The sequence below is a fragment of the Ambystoma mexicanum genome, chromosome 5p, assembly GCF_040938575.1.
Source record: "Ambystoma mexicanum isolate Mex_15411 chromosome 5p, UKY_AmexF1_1, whole genome shotgun sequence".
Taxonomy (NCBI): domain Eukaryota; kingdom Metazoa; phylum Chordata; class Amphibia; order Caudata; family Ambystomatidae; genus Ambystoma; species Ambystoma mexicanum.
Window position 1 is genome coordinate 250,764,918 of NC_090930.1, and position 16,842 is coordinate 250,781,759.

The following is a 16,842-nucleotide window of genomic DNA, read 5'->3' on the forward strand; positions in this document are numbered from 1 at the left end:
TTGCCTGCGCGTCTGAGCTCTTCCAGCTGATGCCAGAAGAGACCAAAAAGGAAGGTTTCCTTTACCAGCGCCGAGAAGCAAAGAGGAAGACCATTCTGGCAGTGCCTCTCCTGGACAGCGTTTGGGATGAAGGCCTGGCGCTGATGAGGAATCCCGCCTCAGCCCCGGCAAAAAGAAACAGGCTGGAAAAGAAATACTGGGGGTCAGTCTGCTCCCAAGTGTCTGCGGTCGCACCCCTTCCCGGACTTGGTGGTCTCGCCGGCTGCGAGGAAGAAGTCCTCAAATCCATTGTTTTCAGCCCCAGTTCCCTGGGACAGTGAGAGGAAGAAGTTGGACGCCATGGGGAGGAAGGTGATCTACTCGGCAGCAGTGAATGTTCTTGTGATCCTGGTCAGATATAAGACAGGGTGCTGTGGTGTAAGATGGCCCAACTGCTGGATTTTCTCCCCGAGGACACGCGGGTTGTGGCGCTGGAGATCCTACAGGAGGGCGAGGTGGCATCAGACCATGCCAACACCATGGCCCTGGACGTCGCAGACACAGGGGTTCTGATACATGGGGAACGTCGTCGTGGCTGGTTGAAAGCCACCAACTTTTGGCAGGAAGGTCCTAGACATGCTGTTCGACTGGGACAATCTCTTTGGGAAGGCTATTGATGAATCGTAGCAAGCAATCAAGACCGACACGGAGACAGCCCGTTCCCTGGGCACGCTTCAGCAACATTGCCCTTCCTTTCGTGCCTCAGGAGACAAATCCGGAAGATGGTCTAAGGGTTTTGGTGGGGGATCAGCTTCGTACCGCCAACCCTCCCGTTCCACAAATCAGGAGGCCTACAGGGGACATTCCAAGGCTTTCGGAGGTGGCTGCCGTAGTCTCTCCCAAGGCGGCATGCAGGCCCCAAAGCAACATTGAACCGGCTTGGACGTCTGGCCCCTACCCATGCACCCCGGTGGGAGGCCGGCTTGCAGGCTTTACCAGTGAGTTGGAAAAGATCTCCACTGACTGATGGGTGCTGGACGCTCTCGCCCACGGACACACTCTAGAGTTCCAGCAGAAGTGTCAGCGGATACCACCGGTTGCCCGACAGGAGTAGCATATCCCTCGGCTTCTGCTGGAAGTACGAGCCATGCTAAGAAAAGGGGCGATAGAGCTGGTTCCAAATACTTCTTGGTAAAGACCGGTGGATGGATGCCCATTCTCGACCTGCAGCATCTAAATAAGTTCCTCAAGTCCCAAAAATTCAGGATGGTCACGTTGCAACAGGAACTCGGCCAACTGGAGCAAGGGGTCTTCCTTTTGTCGCTGGATTTGGAGGACGCTTACTTCCATGTCCCCATTCACAAGAAGCATCGGAAGTTCCTGCACTTCGTCGTACAGGGAAAGCACTACCAATTCAAGGCCCTCCCCCTTGGACTGAAGTCGGCGCCCAGGGTGTTTACATAGTGCCTGGCGCCAGTGGCGGCCAATCTATTTCTGCAAGGGATACATATGTACCCGTACCTTGGCGACTAACTCACCCGAGCTAAGTCGAGGGAAATCGCAGTCGAACACACGGACAGGACCGTCCGGCTGCTGGCGGATTTGGGATTCTCAGTGAACTCTCCAAAGTACTGCTTGATTCGATCGCAGAACACGTTGTTTCTAGGGTCCAGGCTCAACATGGTCTCCTGCCTGGCGGCCCCCTTTAGAAGAGAGAATAGCAGCCATTTTGGGCAAGGTGCAACGGCTGTTGACGCTGAAGATCGCCACGTTACGGACCATCATGTCGCTGCTAGGCATGATATGTATTTACCTGGTCATGCTCTGCAGGTTGCGGATGCGGCCCCTTCAAGGATTCCTGGACGCAGACAGGATTGTGCTCTGAGGAGTACTGCTTAGCGATAAGGTGGTGGGGCGTGTGCCCCAACATCGCTTGGGGCACAGATTTCCAGAGTACCCCATTCCATCAGACTCACCACGGACGCTTCCCTGGAAGGCTGAGGGCTGAGGGGCCCACACCGGACGTCTCCATGGCAGAGGCCTGTGGCTAACAGAGGATAGGGATCTCCACATCAGTGTCCTGGAACTGGGAGCGGTGTTCGGGGCCCTCAAGTCGTTCATTCCTTCCATCCCTCAAGGAAGGGTAGTGAGGGTCTTCAAGGACAATACCATCACAATCTTCTAGATAATTGAGCAGGGGGGCACCAGGTCCCTATCACTCGCCAAAGAGGTGCATAACTTTTGGCACTGGGCTATCGTCCAGGGGATGTTTCTCATTCCTTTTCACCTGGTGGGACTCAAGAACACCATCGCCGACTCCCTCAGCAGGGAGCTGCACTCTTGCCACGAGTGGGAGCTTTGGCAGTATCAAGTGGACAACCTCTTCCTCAGGTGGGGCAGACCCCAGATCGATCTGTTTGCGACGGTGATGAACTCCAAATGCCAGAGATTCGCCAGCAGGTTCCACCAGCTGAGGAGTATGGGGGACACATTCTCCTTCCCGTGGGAAGGCCTGTTTCTGTACACATTCCTGCCGTTGCTTCTCCTGCTGCGAGTCATCCATCAACTGAAATGATGCTGATGCAGGATGATCGTCGCCCTGGCACGGCCGAGGCAAATTTTCATACCCAGACCGTCTCAGACTGTAGACATCACCTCCATTCAAGCTGCAAGTGGTCGCGGATCTGCTCACCAGGGAAGGAGAAGAAATCCTGCACCATGACCCAGGATCGCTTAAATTGAAGGCCTGGCTCCTGCAGCCTTAGAGTTTAGTGGGTAAGAGCTACCGGTGGACTGAAGGGAGGTCCTTGCCAGGGCCAGAGCGTTGTTCACTCTTAAGTGCTACGGGCACAAGTGGAAGCCTTTAGCAACTTGGTGCCGGATGCAGAAGATCAAACCCTGCTGAGGGTCACGATCCTTGGCCAAGGCGGGGCTGGCGCACGCCTCCATCTAAGTGAATCTGGCGGCTATCTCCTGCTACACCAGGTCTCTGGGACAGTGGTCTTTGGTCACACCGTCTAGTCAAGGATTTCCTCAAAGGACTGTTACGATTGTTCCCGCTGGTGAAGGCGCCTGCCCCAGTGTTGGAACTAAACACAAAAATATTCTTAAATACACGGTTTCAATAAATCATTAGGTACCCATTTGGGATGGCACACAGATACTTCCTACACCCTGTGCTGACATAAATAACTAGGACACTGCGAACATTGATATATCACTGGCACATTTAGAGCAATACTGAGGTTTGTGTCCAAAGGAAAAGATGAGGGAATAAAACCTTGCCTCTTTTTTGGCCCAATAAAATACATGAAACTCCACTGACCGTCATGTGTGACCTTGTTATGGTATTGTCACTTGCTGTCTCCTTAAATCATAGGATAAGGAGTATTGCTGTGCCATGGGTTTTTGAAGCATGAATGGGTTAATATTATTCCGTAACCTCCCCTTGCCAACCCAATATTGTTCCAATAAATGCGTTGATGTATATCACATCTAGTCCTGTTGACAAAACAAGTTGGACACCAAAGACAAGAAACTGAGTCTATAAAATAAAACAATTCAGTATTGGGTTGCATAAGAAAATATAGAAGATGTCTTAAGTGGTGGTTTCCACCCCAGACATGCAGGGTGTGCAACTAGTAACAGTAGTATGAATCAAAACAAAAAACAAAGAATTGTTTGTTATTAAAAACATAAGGGAAAAACACACACCTAATACATTCATGTTCTTTGATCACAAAGAATGTAAGTTTGAATCTGGGCGGTGGTGTGGGATAAGAAGGGGAAGCATGCAGAGAAGGAAGTAGAATAATTAGCAAAAGTAGGGGAGAAGCATTAAGTGGTGATAGCAGTAAAAGTGGGACAGTCGTTCCTGTCCTAACAGAATGCTAAGAACAAATCATTAGGCTAAACACAATTTGTAAAGCTTAAGCTAGGGAGTATCACTTTGTTACTCCCAGTTAATCTGAAATTAGAATGCCAACAAAAATGATAATGGTATTTCTTCTCTGGTGTAGCTTTGTTTTCCGAGGTCAAGGTTTGCAAAAGCAGTGGTGGAACGGAGTTCAAATAAGAAAAATAAGTCTTTGTGTGGGTGAATGTGGTAACACCCACACACCCCTCACAGTTTGTGTTTCGGCAGGTAGAGACCTAAAAGGTGTGAAGAAATAAAGTATTCCGCCTTCATCAGGGCAGTGATGATCAAGTTCTGCAACACAGAAAAAAGAAAACCTGGTAAGAGGGAAAATTTGGGAAAGCGTCGAGATAGGCAGTGATTGCCAATTTTATAGATGTCCAAGAAGTTAGTCAATGGTTAGTTGTGAAGTTATTTGTATTGAAAAGAAAGGAAAACGAGAGGGTCTCCACTAAAAATACATCGTAGGTTTATTAGTTGTCCAAAACTTTCTACCGTGGCTGCCTAGTCAACAGTGAAAGGGATAGAAAAGAAGTGCTGACTTTCCAGTTATTCCCATGCCACCGGTGCTTGAAGAGCCGCATCATCACACCGGCCATGCAACACGTTGCAAGCGTGAGTGTGCAGATGAAACTGCATGTGGTGGGACCTAGGTACCTTGACGGCCAGGTGGGTGGGAAGCATCCTAGGCCACGCTTCGACGGAGAGCCTTCATCCTTGGCATTAGTGTGCTTGAGGAAGTTGGGCAGGCGGGGTTATGTACCGCTTTGTCCAAAGTCCGCTCAAAAGTACCAGCATGCCTAGTACACACCACAGATTATACACTTATGAGAGTGATGTGCTTGATAGACATCAACCACGGCATTGGTGGCGACCAATACATTCATTACCTCTTGGTAATATTCTCTGATGGATGTTGGCACAGCAGATTCCTCATCTATGATATCCTATCATCAGCTGTTCTTCTGAAACCTTTCCTCCACTGTTAGGGAGAATTCTCAGAAATGTACCAATTCCCTTCTACCTTAGAGACCCCCAGCTCTTTTGCTGGACTTTAGGAATTTTCATTTTTATCCTGGAGAGAGCGAGACCTTTTTCCCACTCGCTCATGTATTTTTAATTGATTTGAACACGGTTTCTTTTGGTTTGGGAGTCTGGCAAACTCCATAGGCATCCTCCTTTTTACATTGTGTCACACAGCAACTTCAGTGCAGTGACACAGGGAAGTCTTCCAGATTTCCCAAAGGTTTAAATACCTTTTCTTCGTTAAACTACAGTTTCCAAGAGCAGTGAAGTGAAATTGACTTTACTTACATTAATAACTTTCTAGACCCAGCAAACACCATCTTACAATAGGGTGCTGGAGGGGTTACTTAGTATCCCATTTGTTTAGTTTCTCATGTAACATTTGTGTTACCCTTTCTAAGATTGATGGCTGGTGGCAGTGGTTTACTTTTTCCTACCATTGTGTGTTTCAACCGCGGGCTGCAATTGCAGCTGTAGTAAAGTGAGATTTTCTCTGCACGCCAAACCAGGTTTGGTCCCTTTGTTCGTTTTGTCTTTGGCAGAATTCACCAGTGAACCCAGCCTCTGGCTCCAGCGTGTCTGGCAGGGCAGGAAGCGAGGGAGGTTCCCGAAACTCCGTGTTTAGTCTCCTTGGTTACAGGAATGCACCCAAAGGTGATTGGCCGGCTGGCTGTCCTTGCAGGATAGCCACCCTGCTGTGTGAGTGACAGCTAGGCTGTGAATGAATGGGAAATACCTGCATAAAAGGCCAGGTATTTTGCTTGGAAGGTGTTAGGCAGAAACCTGTTCAGTTCCCTTAGGGACCACTGCAAAAGATTTAGGACTACAGGTGGTTGGCAGTAAACCCAATTGGTAGCAGTCTGTACCACCCAGATTTGCCTGGTAGCTGTGGCTGAGCAGTCACTTCTCTCAAGATGAGTTGGGCAGTATGCAGAGTATACACAATAGGTAGAGACCCAGTAGTACAAGCAAACACTGACCAGAGCTTTGGTGTAAAAGTATATAATTATTTATTTAAAGACACGCTTGTAAATTACACTAGCACAAAGAGGTAAATAAATTCAACAGTCACTATTACTAGATGTACATCCCTTATTCCTTATTAGACAAGTCTTAGTTAACACCACTTATTTCCAGACAGAGGTGAGCGCTTAACTAAAGATGGCACTCCAATAAGTTAAGAAAAAAGGAGGGAAAAAGGCAGAAATTAGGAAAAGCACACAACACAATACTCTAGAAGCACCCAGCAAGCAGGAAAGTCAAGTCTACTTGTGAGCAAAAAGGTTCAGAGGCCAGGCTCCCTCTTAGCGAGAACAGAGCACCAATGCGCCCAAGATCACACAGCTAAAAAGTCTTAAAGTCTTGCAGGGAGTTCAGAAAAGAATTGTCAGCTCAGAAAAGTTCAGTTAGCCAGCCTAGTGCCAACCCAAGTTGTAAGTGGAGGCTTTAAGAGTCACCCTACACAGACCGTTGCGAGGGAGGCCAGGCGGACACAGTACCTTCAAAGTGGAGAGGATCCTCCAGCGGAGGCAGTTGTTCCTGGCAGCAGGTGCAAGTCACAGCGTCTTCCAGAGGAAGAGATGGTCTCGACATGGAGGAAAGCTGAAGGTCGTTGCACTGCCAGGGAAGAAAACAGCCGCAGAGTTCTCCAATTAAAAGGTAAGACCCTTTTATTCGCAGTAGTGGAAAAACCGTGGTATTCCGGTTGCCGGGGTGCTTGGCACAGGCAAGGCGGCCACGAGACGATACGGGAAGGCGAAAAGACAGGCAAACTGGTTATCCCCACCAGTCAAAGGAAGAAGACTCTCCGGGTTGGAGATCTCCTCTGTCGTCTGGAAAAGTGGTGAGACGGTTTAGCAGGGCTCCACCGGTGGTGTCGTCATTGCAGGTCGGCTCAGATTCTCCCTCTTCGGATTCTTTAGGTCCTGTGGCGACTTCTGAAGTTCCAGTCCCCAAAGCCCTGCTTTTATGCAGCAAACCGCCATTCATTCAGCCTATCTGTCAATCAAACATGCTAAGTGGTGAGCCGAGCGGCTCACCACTTGGGCCAATCACACAAGAGTGCGACTTGAGTTGCCAAGGCAACTCAGTCCAGGGTGCCTAAACCCCCTCCCACACCCCCTGTGGTACCCAGACAGAGTGGCACCACTTTTGGAGGCTTCTGTGGAGAAGCCCGCCAAAAAGTGGAACAAAGGGCCCGACTTGGGTTGGAGTCACAGAAGCGAACACAAACGCCATTTTGGAACCGAGTTTCGGCAAAAATTACCAACCGGTGATTTTATATTAATTTAATAAACCGGCGGTATGTTCGAGGCTATATTAAAAAATGGTAGCCCCGAACAATGGGAAAATCATATAGGAATATATTTGCGGTTGAATATAAAAAGTAGTATCCACTGCCACCAGCCAAAACTCGATCAGGGGGGACGGAGACGTGCCCCCTCGAACAACAGACCCCGGGGCAATTGAATTGCCCCAACCAGTACGTCCACAATATGATGGTTTGTACTGGTTTCTGTTCATAATTTGGGACTAGTAAAGCCAATGGTGACTTTACATGCCCTGGGAGACAGTAGTCAGTCCCAGGGTATGGAGTCTATGTTTGGGGGTCACTATGACACCCCTGGGTTACTGCACGGAGGGTGCTGTGTAACCCACATACCAAAAAACACATGAAGCCCTATGGGGTAAAGGACCCCATAGCCCATAAAACACATTCAAAGTCAAAGGAACACCTCAAATCATGTCTAAGAGTGGGAGAAAAAGAGTCTCGCTCTTAGCAGGAGAGGGAAAAAAATAAACCCCAAAAATCCAGCAAAGCTGCTGGGGGACTCACTAGGTTTGGGAAATTAGCCTTAACAGAGAATTCTCCCTAACAGAAGGCACAGTCAACCACTGGATGAAGGAATCCGAATAAGAACTTGGAAGAGATGCTTGCTGCAACTCCTGGGCTGTTGGTGTACCCTGTGAAGCCCTGCTGCATTGCTGAAGCTCTGAATTCGCCTCGACTAGAGAAGCCCTGCAAAGGACGACTTCTCCCCTTGGGTTGGTGGGACTAATCGACCCCAAGACAAACTCATCTGGAAATCCTATCGGAGTAGGCTGTACTTCTATTGCAACTGCAGGAACCGATTGCCAGGGAGAGGAACACCAGAATCAAATGTGCTGTCTTTAAGTTGGACCTGAGCTCCAGGAAGATCCTCGGGACTCCCATGTAGCAGGACTGACCAAGCCTGAGCGACAACAGATTTCTGGAGCCAAAGGTGCAAGGAAAGTCCAAAAGGCATCCGAGGACTGTGGTGGTGCTATTTGTGAGAAGCTGAAACCACGAAGGGCCGCTGATCTGAAGTTTGCCCATTGCTGCCACTGAACTTTAAACCATAGTGCAGGAGTCCCCAGACGTCTTCCCTTTTGTCCCCACGACTGAGGCCCAGGAACAGGATCTGCTATACTAAAACTGGAACAGAAGCCAGCTGGAACCAAATTCTTCAGTCCTAAGGTACTGTAAACTAAGGGGTACTTACCTTTTGTTGTATAGCCTTGCCAGCTCTCCGTTGAGACGTATCTTGCTTGTTCTGGCAGAGTTGCTTGCAGCTTTGCCCCTCTCAAGCCTTCCAGCTTGTGGCCCAACTGTGATTTCATTTTCTACAAAGACTTTGTGCAAGACTTTTTACTTATCTTCAAGAAGTGCTTCAGCTCCCCTAGACGTTGCTCAATTAACATTGGCTGTCCTGGCTCCTTGAAAGACTCTTCTCACCTCTGACATTGTGCTTTAACTATCCCTCAACGAAAGTCACACATTACATACCTTGTGTAGCTGGGAAAGGGTTAATCTACTTTGCATTGGAGGGGTTCAAAAGTACTCCCATTTGACATCATACTCCCTTTTGACATCAAACTCAGTATTGCTCTAAATGTCCTAATGATATATTAATGTCCAGTGTTCTAGTTTAAGTCACCTTGGTGTGTAGGAAGTATCTGTGTCCCATCCCAAATGGGTATCTACTGATTAATTGAAACTGAGTGAATTTTTGAAGTATATTTTTGTGTTGCATATATTGCTCCCTTCTAAGGAAGGCTTCTACAACTGACGGTTAAATTAATAAATAATGGTGTAATCAAGAAACCTTGATTGTGTTTATTTGAATACTTGTCACTGTGTAACTGTTACAACCCCACAGCTCACATTGACCCCTCTTGAGATGAGCCTGGCTGCTCAGTCACACTACCAACTTCTTCGGATCCGATGGTGTATTTTTGACCCTTGAACTGAAATAGCATGCAGGGAAACTCCCCCGCCCCTCGATACTTAATCTTATGTGCCCGTAGCCAGACCATCACGACATTCAGCTTATGCCCATTTGCCAGGGTACGTGGTGCCAAATCCTTGAAAAGCGAGATCTGGCTCCCTCGAAACTGCACCGGCTCCACCCTCCTTGCCGCTGCCATGATTATGACGCTGCTGTTGTGAAGAGTACACTCTGTGTGTTCTGTCTAGCTCCAGTGCAGCAGACTCTGGAAGGTCCAACAGAATCTGGAATAGGTCCTCCACATAACTTCCCCGATCTTAGTCCAACACCTCCCTCGGCACTCCATGGATCCTGATGTTGCGACGAGAGCGATTTCTCGATATCCTCCTGCTTGGCCCACATCTCCATTTGCTCTTCCAGGCCGAGAACTCGGTTAGTGAGTTCCGCTTGACCATGAGCTTGTTTGCACAGTGTATCCTCCACCTCATTTACCCTCGTTTTCAGGCCTATCATGTGGGAGTTAGGTCCGCCACTGTCTTCAACATGGCATCCTTTGTGTCTTATCTCTTTAGTGAGATCTTGTTTCAGCAGTGAAAGCATTTCCACTAGGTCATCCTTCGTGAAAGATGTTGCTGTCGCTATCTCTACTGGGGGTGAGTGGATCTCCACTAGTGTTTCCTTCCTTCTCCTGGATTCCCAACACTGTCTTGATGTCCCCCGACCTAGCCTTGCACCTCTCCACTCCCTTCAACATCCCCTTCGCAGCTGGAGTGCCTAACAGTGTGGGTGGCCCACTCTGCTCGAGGTCGGGACAATGTGCGGACTAATTGGTTAGGCGTGGGCCCCCTGCCCGGATGGACCCTTTGTGTCCGGCTGTGCAGTCCCTCAGCGAGGATTCAGGATGTCCACGTGGCTTCAGGCGCCTCTCGCTGGTGCTTTCCTGCCTGTAGACCAGATCAGTGGGGCAGATATTACGAATAACCGCTCTCTGGTGCTCCCACGGTTACTCCTGCTTCGCCTCCGCTCTAGGGTGCTATGATCCGCTGTGCTTGTGTGTTCACAAGCTCACTGTCCCAGGAGTGTCCTTCACTCCTATGTTTGTGTCCTTGGCCATCATATCTTCCTCCAAGCTACAGCCATCACTATCTTGCCCCATACGTCCCTTTCACCCAGCCGGCCGCTTCAGTAGTGGTGCGCGCTCCTCCCCTTGGGCTCTCCCAGCCAGTCCTACAAGGTGGCCCACCTCCTTGCTGGAGAGCCGTTCCTCTCCGCCTCCAGGTCCCTCCCCCCCCCCCGCGCGTCCTCTGTGCATCCAGAGGCTCACAGCGGCTAAGGTGAATCCTTTGGGCTTATGCACCGGCCACCCCCTGCAGTCCAGGACTCGCCCGCGGTAGGGCCATGCAGCACCCTGCTCGGCTCTCTCCTGCGTCTCCGGCTGTAAGCTAGGTTTACGGGCGGCCGTGTGGAGCGAGGATTCCCCTGCTGCACTGCGCCTCAATCCCTTGCTGCACCAGCACTCCCGGGATCGGACCCGCAAGCTACCACCACTCCTTACTTGGGGTGCGTTAGTCTTCCCCGACCTTGTGGCGGCTCCTCATCCTTTGAAGTAGCGCCAGGACAGGAGCATCGGCGCTCCGCTCGGCAGGTTTCCGGGTCGGCGCCAGTTGCCACGGCCAGTTTTTACTCCTTTCTGCCCACGACGGCCCAACATGCGTTACCACACTTCTGCCCCTCTCTCGCGCCTCCATCGCGTGCGGGGCACCGCCATTCTGCGCCTTTACAGCATGGGGGAGAGCGTAGCTTTCGGCACAGGCAGCCATTTCTCTGCGCCCCCACTGTAGCACTATATTATGGGTATATATTCATAACTGTCCCGCACCATAATTTCCAGGAAGAATGTTTGCCTAAAGAAAGTATGATATATTCCCTCTGCAGTATGTGAACAAATACTCCTAGTGTTAAGCTGATGCTTAACGGGATAGTAGAACAGCATGGCTATCAGCAGAAAATGTTCTCCAAATAGGCATGGTAATTTATTGAACACTTCTCTGCTGTATTTAATGAAAATGCATGTGATCAAGAACTGGGACTGAAATAAGTCATTTGACTTTTTCTCCGAGTCATCATGTACATGTGCGTGTTTTCTGAACCACAAAGAACAATGTTTTGTATGTCGGTCATGTTATCTAGTTGTGCATGACGAGGCAAGTCTTTTGATCAAGTTTTTTTGCTGTTTACCTGTTGAATATGCTTTTAATTTTCCACTAGGTAGTGTCTGTTTGGAGCATGGGTATTATGTTACTAAGCCATGCATTTCTATACTTTTAGAGTTGGCGTTCCAAAAGGTGCCAGAGGATCCAAAATTTCCCCTTTACGGAACAAAAAAGCACCAAAACCGGCTGAAGTCTTTGAAGATTTAAGGAAAGATGTTTTCAGCATGCTGTGCTCGCTTGGTCCTTACCTTTCACATGATCCCATTTTATTGGCGAAAATAGTGCGTTTAGGAAAAGCATTAATGAAAGAGGTTGGTATTAATATGACCATTAATTTTGTTCAACAGTTCCATAGGTTATTCAAGACTAATATTTGTATCCACCAGCTCAACTATTTACTCACTATGAAATCCTTCAGTGTTTATTTTTTATTTATTGAAAGATCTTCATCTGCTTATTCTGAACCTTTTCAGTTCCAGTCTATTCTCAAAATGTCTGAGTTGATTGCTGATGTTGTGGTACATAAATTAGTCAATCCCTGCCACCTTTGCCCCTATTCAGCCACCAATTTAAGTTGTATACTTCTGGACAGATAAAGGTTTAAGAAAACATGAAAATAATATTTCGAATTAGCCTCCTTCCTAAATGTGGCTTTATAATGCTTTAAGATTAGTCGTACTTGATGCTGTGTAGTCTGTAGAACAGTAGGAATGCAATGTTCGGGAATTTATCATTTTAATGCTTATTCCCCTTTGCTAGTGAGACCCCCCAGCACTTATTGCTGGACTTCTGGACCTTTTTTCTTTAATCCTGAATGAGTAGAATGAATTTTCTACTCGTTCATTATTGTGGGCTCTGTCTTTTGGAACTCTATTCTTTCGATTTTTACCTGTACTATGTAGTCTATTTTTCTGCATAGTTCTTAAAGGCATCTGTATTTTACTATTGCCGTTCACAGCTCCTTATGGGCAGTGTTGCTGAGGACCCTTAGGGTCCGCCTTTGAGATTCTTATCTTTTTCCTAGAGTAACTACAGTTCTTAAGATGTATCGCTCCTTAAACTTTATAGTCTGACAGATTGGCACACACCATCTTATGTGGAGCGCCAAAGGGATACCTAGAATCCCTCTTCTCTGCTTCTGACACACTTTTTTTAGTCACATAGACAATATCCTAGTTTTGACTGGTTGCAGTGGACATGTTCTACCAACTATTGTGCTATTCTTATACCACAGGCTATTTCGATAGCTTCGGTAGTGCACCATAGGGCACCCAAGTAGCAACTTGGGGCCTCTCCTTTTTTTCACTATTACTAGCATGGTTGTTCTTTGTTAGCCCTTCTACCATTCTGGGAGAGGGAGGCATATGTGTGCTTTGCGTTTGGCGTGAACCCTTGGATGTCCCCGCCTAGGCTCCAGATTGTCTTGGCAGGCAGGAAGGGAGGGGGGTTTCCACCTCACTGTCCTTTGTTGGAGTGCCTGAATAGAACCAACTCCTACAGGGGGTCTGGTTATCCTAATTGGACAGCCAAACACCCCTTTCTAAAAATTGCTGAGCGAGATTGCAGAGGAGTGTGCTGGAACTGTATAAAATGGTGAGGCTCCTGGAGTTTAAAGCAAGTCGACCACTGAAATCTCAAGTAACCGAAGAAGGCGATGACCAGAGGTGCCTACAGACCCTTTACAAAACAGTGAAGCGACCACTGCTTTCCTGATACAGTTTTCTGTGCAACAGAGTAACTTCGAAGAGGACTCCTCCTTCCCTTTGACTTGGGCGAACAACCAGTCCCAAGACTAACTTTGATTTGAGCCATCTCTTGAAGTCCTGAGAGTTTCCAGAGCTGTGGAACCCCAATACCAGGAGACCTGCTGCCCATTTCGAGTGCATCGTCGTGTAAAGGCGCCCTCAAGGCCACTCCAGAGATCCGATCCAACTCGCTCAGACCCCCTCATCAGAGTGCGGGTCTGCAGGAAGCGAGGAAGATTGACTGGGCAAATCGCGTACTTTGTTGGTGCTGCAGAAAAGGTGCAAAAACCGTAGCGTGACCAGAGAGGTTGCTGAAAGTCGTGCTAGAGATCCTCCCTCGAGACTGCTGCTGAGCAATCACATCCATTGTCCTGACTTCAGTCATCAGACCAAGGAATCCGGAGGACTGGTCCAGAGCTGCAACATCGTTGAGCATCCACTAAGAACATTATCTTCTAATCTAAGGTACTGTGGGGAGAAAAAAGGTATTTAACTGATTCCAGAAAGTCGCTCCAGAGCATTGGAGTGCACCCAGAGGTGTCCATGGCAATCCCCGCTTACCTCAGACGCAAACCACTGATTAAGTCCCTTTTAGAGTCCTTTAAGCAATAGTTTTTTGTTTTTTTTTTGTCCGGAACTCTACAAAAAGTGAATTAAATAATCTAACAGATTTCCAATGGATGGCTGAGAGGGAGGCAAAATCAAAGCAAAGTAGGTAAAGACATAGATTCAATTGCAAAAATATTTTTTATTAAGAAATACGAACTGTTGATCTGAATATTCTGCCCATAATTCATGTAGGGCTGCCACAATAGATAAAGGAACATAAAGTGTCTGAAGCCATAACATTCTGTAATATAAAGCTGTTGTACAAGCTAACCCAAATGGCAGACAGCCGAGGGACAGAACTTGCTCCGCGTGAAGGGTATTCACAGGGAAACAGACTGTACCTCTCAGAATTGTATAATGTGGCAACATGCAGGTGTGAAGAATTTCAGTCAAACATGGTATTAAATGGATTTAAGATGCAACATTACTAGAATATATCTAGTTAATTGGCATAAGTGTACTAAATCTACAAAGCATAAAGTCTAAAGTCAATGTAAAGTGCATCGGAATCATTAAAGTGCATTCAATCTATAATGCGTTCAATCTAGAATCCATTGAGGTGTATTGAGTCAACTACAAGTACTGGGGACATTGTGGATAGAAACATGTCGCCCAAATAGATCATTACATTAGTAGTTTCGGCGGTTGGATAAATCTGGTCAGTAACGACTGATGCACGTCTTCCTCAGGACAAAGCAGTAAAAAATAAAATCCCATTCGAATTGCCAATTTCTGATACTGACATTTCGCTGCTTGTTCTTGGATGGCTCCAATCTTTAATCAGCAGTTTTGTGATCAAATACAAACGCGCATTCTGTGAAAAACAGTAAACCTACAAAAACAGTATATTAAAAAAACGCTGAAATGAGCCGTCCTCTCAGCACAACCAAACTGAAATTCAGTGAAATATATAAATGAATGGGAGAACTGTTATATACCATATTCTCAACCCAAATGGTAGAACTCGGCAAAACATTTCTTCGCATGTCGAGCTCAATTCAAAGGACAGACATAAATAAATTGATCTGTCGAGACAAAGGACAAAAAAGAACTGGGATGACTACAATCCCTAGTTCAAAAAAGAGAGTGAGATAATCAGCCGGCGTCCAACCCGCACAGGGCTAACAGCCTGGACTCTTAAGTTTAAATAAAATCATGGACACTCACCTGTTTTGATAGACGGGTCAGTTTTTATTTAAAGAGTTCAAGGATTCAGACTTCACAAGACAATGCACTCATCAATGGTCACAGCAATCCGGGCTGGTGAGGCACAGCAAGTCGGGGGTTGCGCCAAATGGAAGCTTGTCTTGAGGCTAGTTGGTCCAACCAGCCCAATGGAGGAAGTCGTCCCGTACGGGCCTTCTCGATATGAAAACTGGGTCAGCACAGCTGCAGGAGTTCCGTGGGCACTTCGTGGTCCAGGAGGGTGCTGCTGGCGTTTCGTCATGTCGTAGTCTTCGGATGTTCCTTTCCAGTGGTCATCTCTGCCTCTAGTCCCCAAAACCTTGTTTTTTTATGCCTTTTTCTATTCATTCAAAGTCTATGCTGTGAATCACTCGGCAGGGTGGCTGTTAGGCAAAGTTTGTATGCAGTACCCTCTGGGACCACTACACGCAACTAGGACTACTACAAGTGTAAGCAAAACCAACATTTGTTAGAAGTCTGTACCACAGTTTTTGGTAGCGAGCTGAGCAGCCAGGCTTATCTCAAGAGGGAATGTGAGCTTGTAAGGGTGTTACACAGAGGTCTATAATTACAAGTATTCAGATACACTTATAACCAAGTTTCTTTGGTAAAAACACTTAATTTATTACAGTCAGTTAGAAAACATTCACTAGAAGGAGGCAATCAATATCACACGGAAATATACTACAGTACTTTACACTATCGGGTTCTGAGGCATTTAAACTACTTTGAAGTAGGAGCAAAATGGCACTCAGAGCATTTGAAGTAAGAGCAAAAAGGCATAAGTTAATCAAACAAATAATGGAGTTACACTTCAACAGTGCAAATAGTTTGAGTTCACCAGATGAGTTAATTCACTGCAATAGGTAGGCCAAAGTCAATGAATTAGTGTCTTGCAAAGGTAAAAACGGTTCTAGTATTTAAACGGAGAAGTATTTGCCACGTTTCTTGGAAGTAATTCATGGAAGAAAGGTTCATATGTCGGGTCACAAGCTGACTAGGCCTGCAAGTTACCAAAGTTTTGTACGCACTTTTGCAGTGTGAGAGGTAGGTTCTCTCGGTCGGGTTTTCACAGTACCGTGTATAGAAGAAAAAGATGCAGCTGAAGACTTCTGTTCCTGGCAGATCCTGCATATCTCGCTGTTCCTGAGCCTAGTCGTTGGGACAAGAGGGAGGACGTCGGGGAACTCCTGCACTGGGACTGGTCACAAATCTGGCAATTCTTGGATTCCGGTAGCTGTCCTAAAGCGCACAAGCTGGTGTCCTTCTCCCTTGTTATTCGGTTTCCTGCAGCACTCTGAGGAAATACAACCAGCTCCGAGAATGGTGTACAGGTGGCTTACAAGTTGATTGGTCCTACCAACTCAAAGGGCGAAGTCGTCCTTGAAGGGCTTCTCTGTCGAGGTGAACTTCGCAATTCGGACCTGCAGCAGGGCTTCACCGGGCAAACCAACGGTCCAGGAGTTGCAGCAGCATCCTCTTCCAGCTCATCTTTGGTTCTTTCGTTCCAGTGGTCGACTCTGCCTTTCAGTCCAAGAGACTCGTTTAAAAAGGTTTCTCCCATTCATTCCAGCATAGCTGCCATTCACACAGCAGGGTGGCTGTCCTTGCTGGACAGTCAGTCAGCCAGCCAATTACGCCACAGTGCATTTGGGTCTACTAGGAGACTAAGCACAGGGAGTTTCGGGCACCTTCCTCACTTCCTGCCCACCCCAGACATTCGGGCGCCAGAGTCGGTATTAGGTCCTGAAGCTCATCAAAGGCGTAGGAACAAAGGGACCAAACCTGGTTTCACGCGCAGAGACAAACTTAAGAAAGACCTTTCCAAAAAGAAATGGTGAAAAAAGATGACCGGGATGGGTTTAAACAAAAGGGGCTCAGACGCCATCTTGAAAAACATGGCTCCCTATGATTTTTAG

The 16,842-nt window shown here is 47.4% G+C and overlaps 1 protein-coding gene across 2 annotated transcripts in view; it reads left to right on the top strand.

Moving 5' to 3' along the window:
* The window catches only part of THOC2 (THO complex subunit 2), a 2,257,836-nt gene that overhangs the window by 580,118 nt on the left and 1,660,876 nt on the right, over positions 1–16,842 (top strand). For both annotated transcript variants that reach the window (XM_069612670.1, XM_069612671.1), the window contains exon 12: positions 11,500–11,695. In XM_069612670.1, the coding sequence (XP_069468771.1) occupies positions 11,500–11,695 (196 nt within the window). The remainder of the gene's footprint in view (positions 1–11,499; positions 11,696–16,842) is intronic.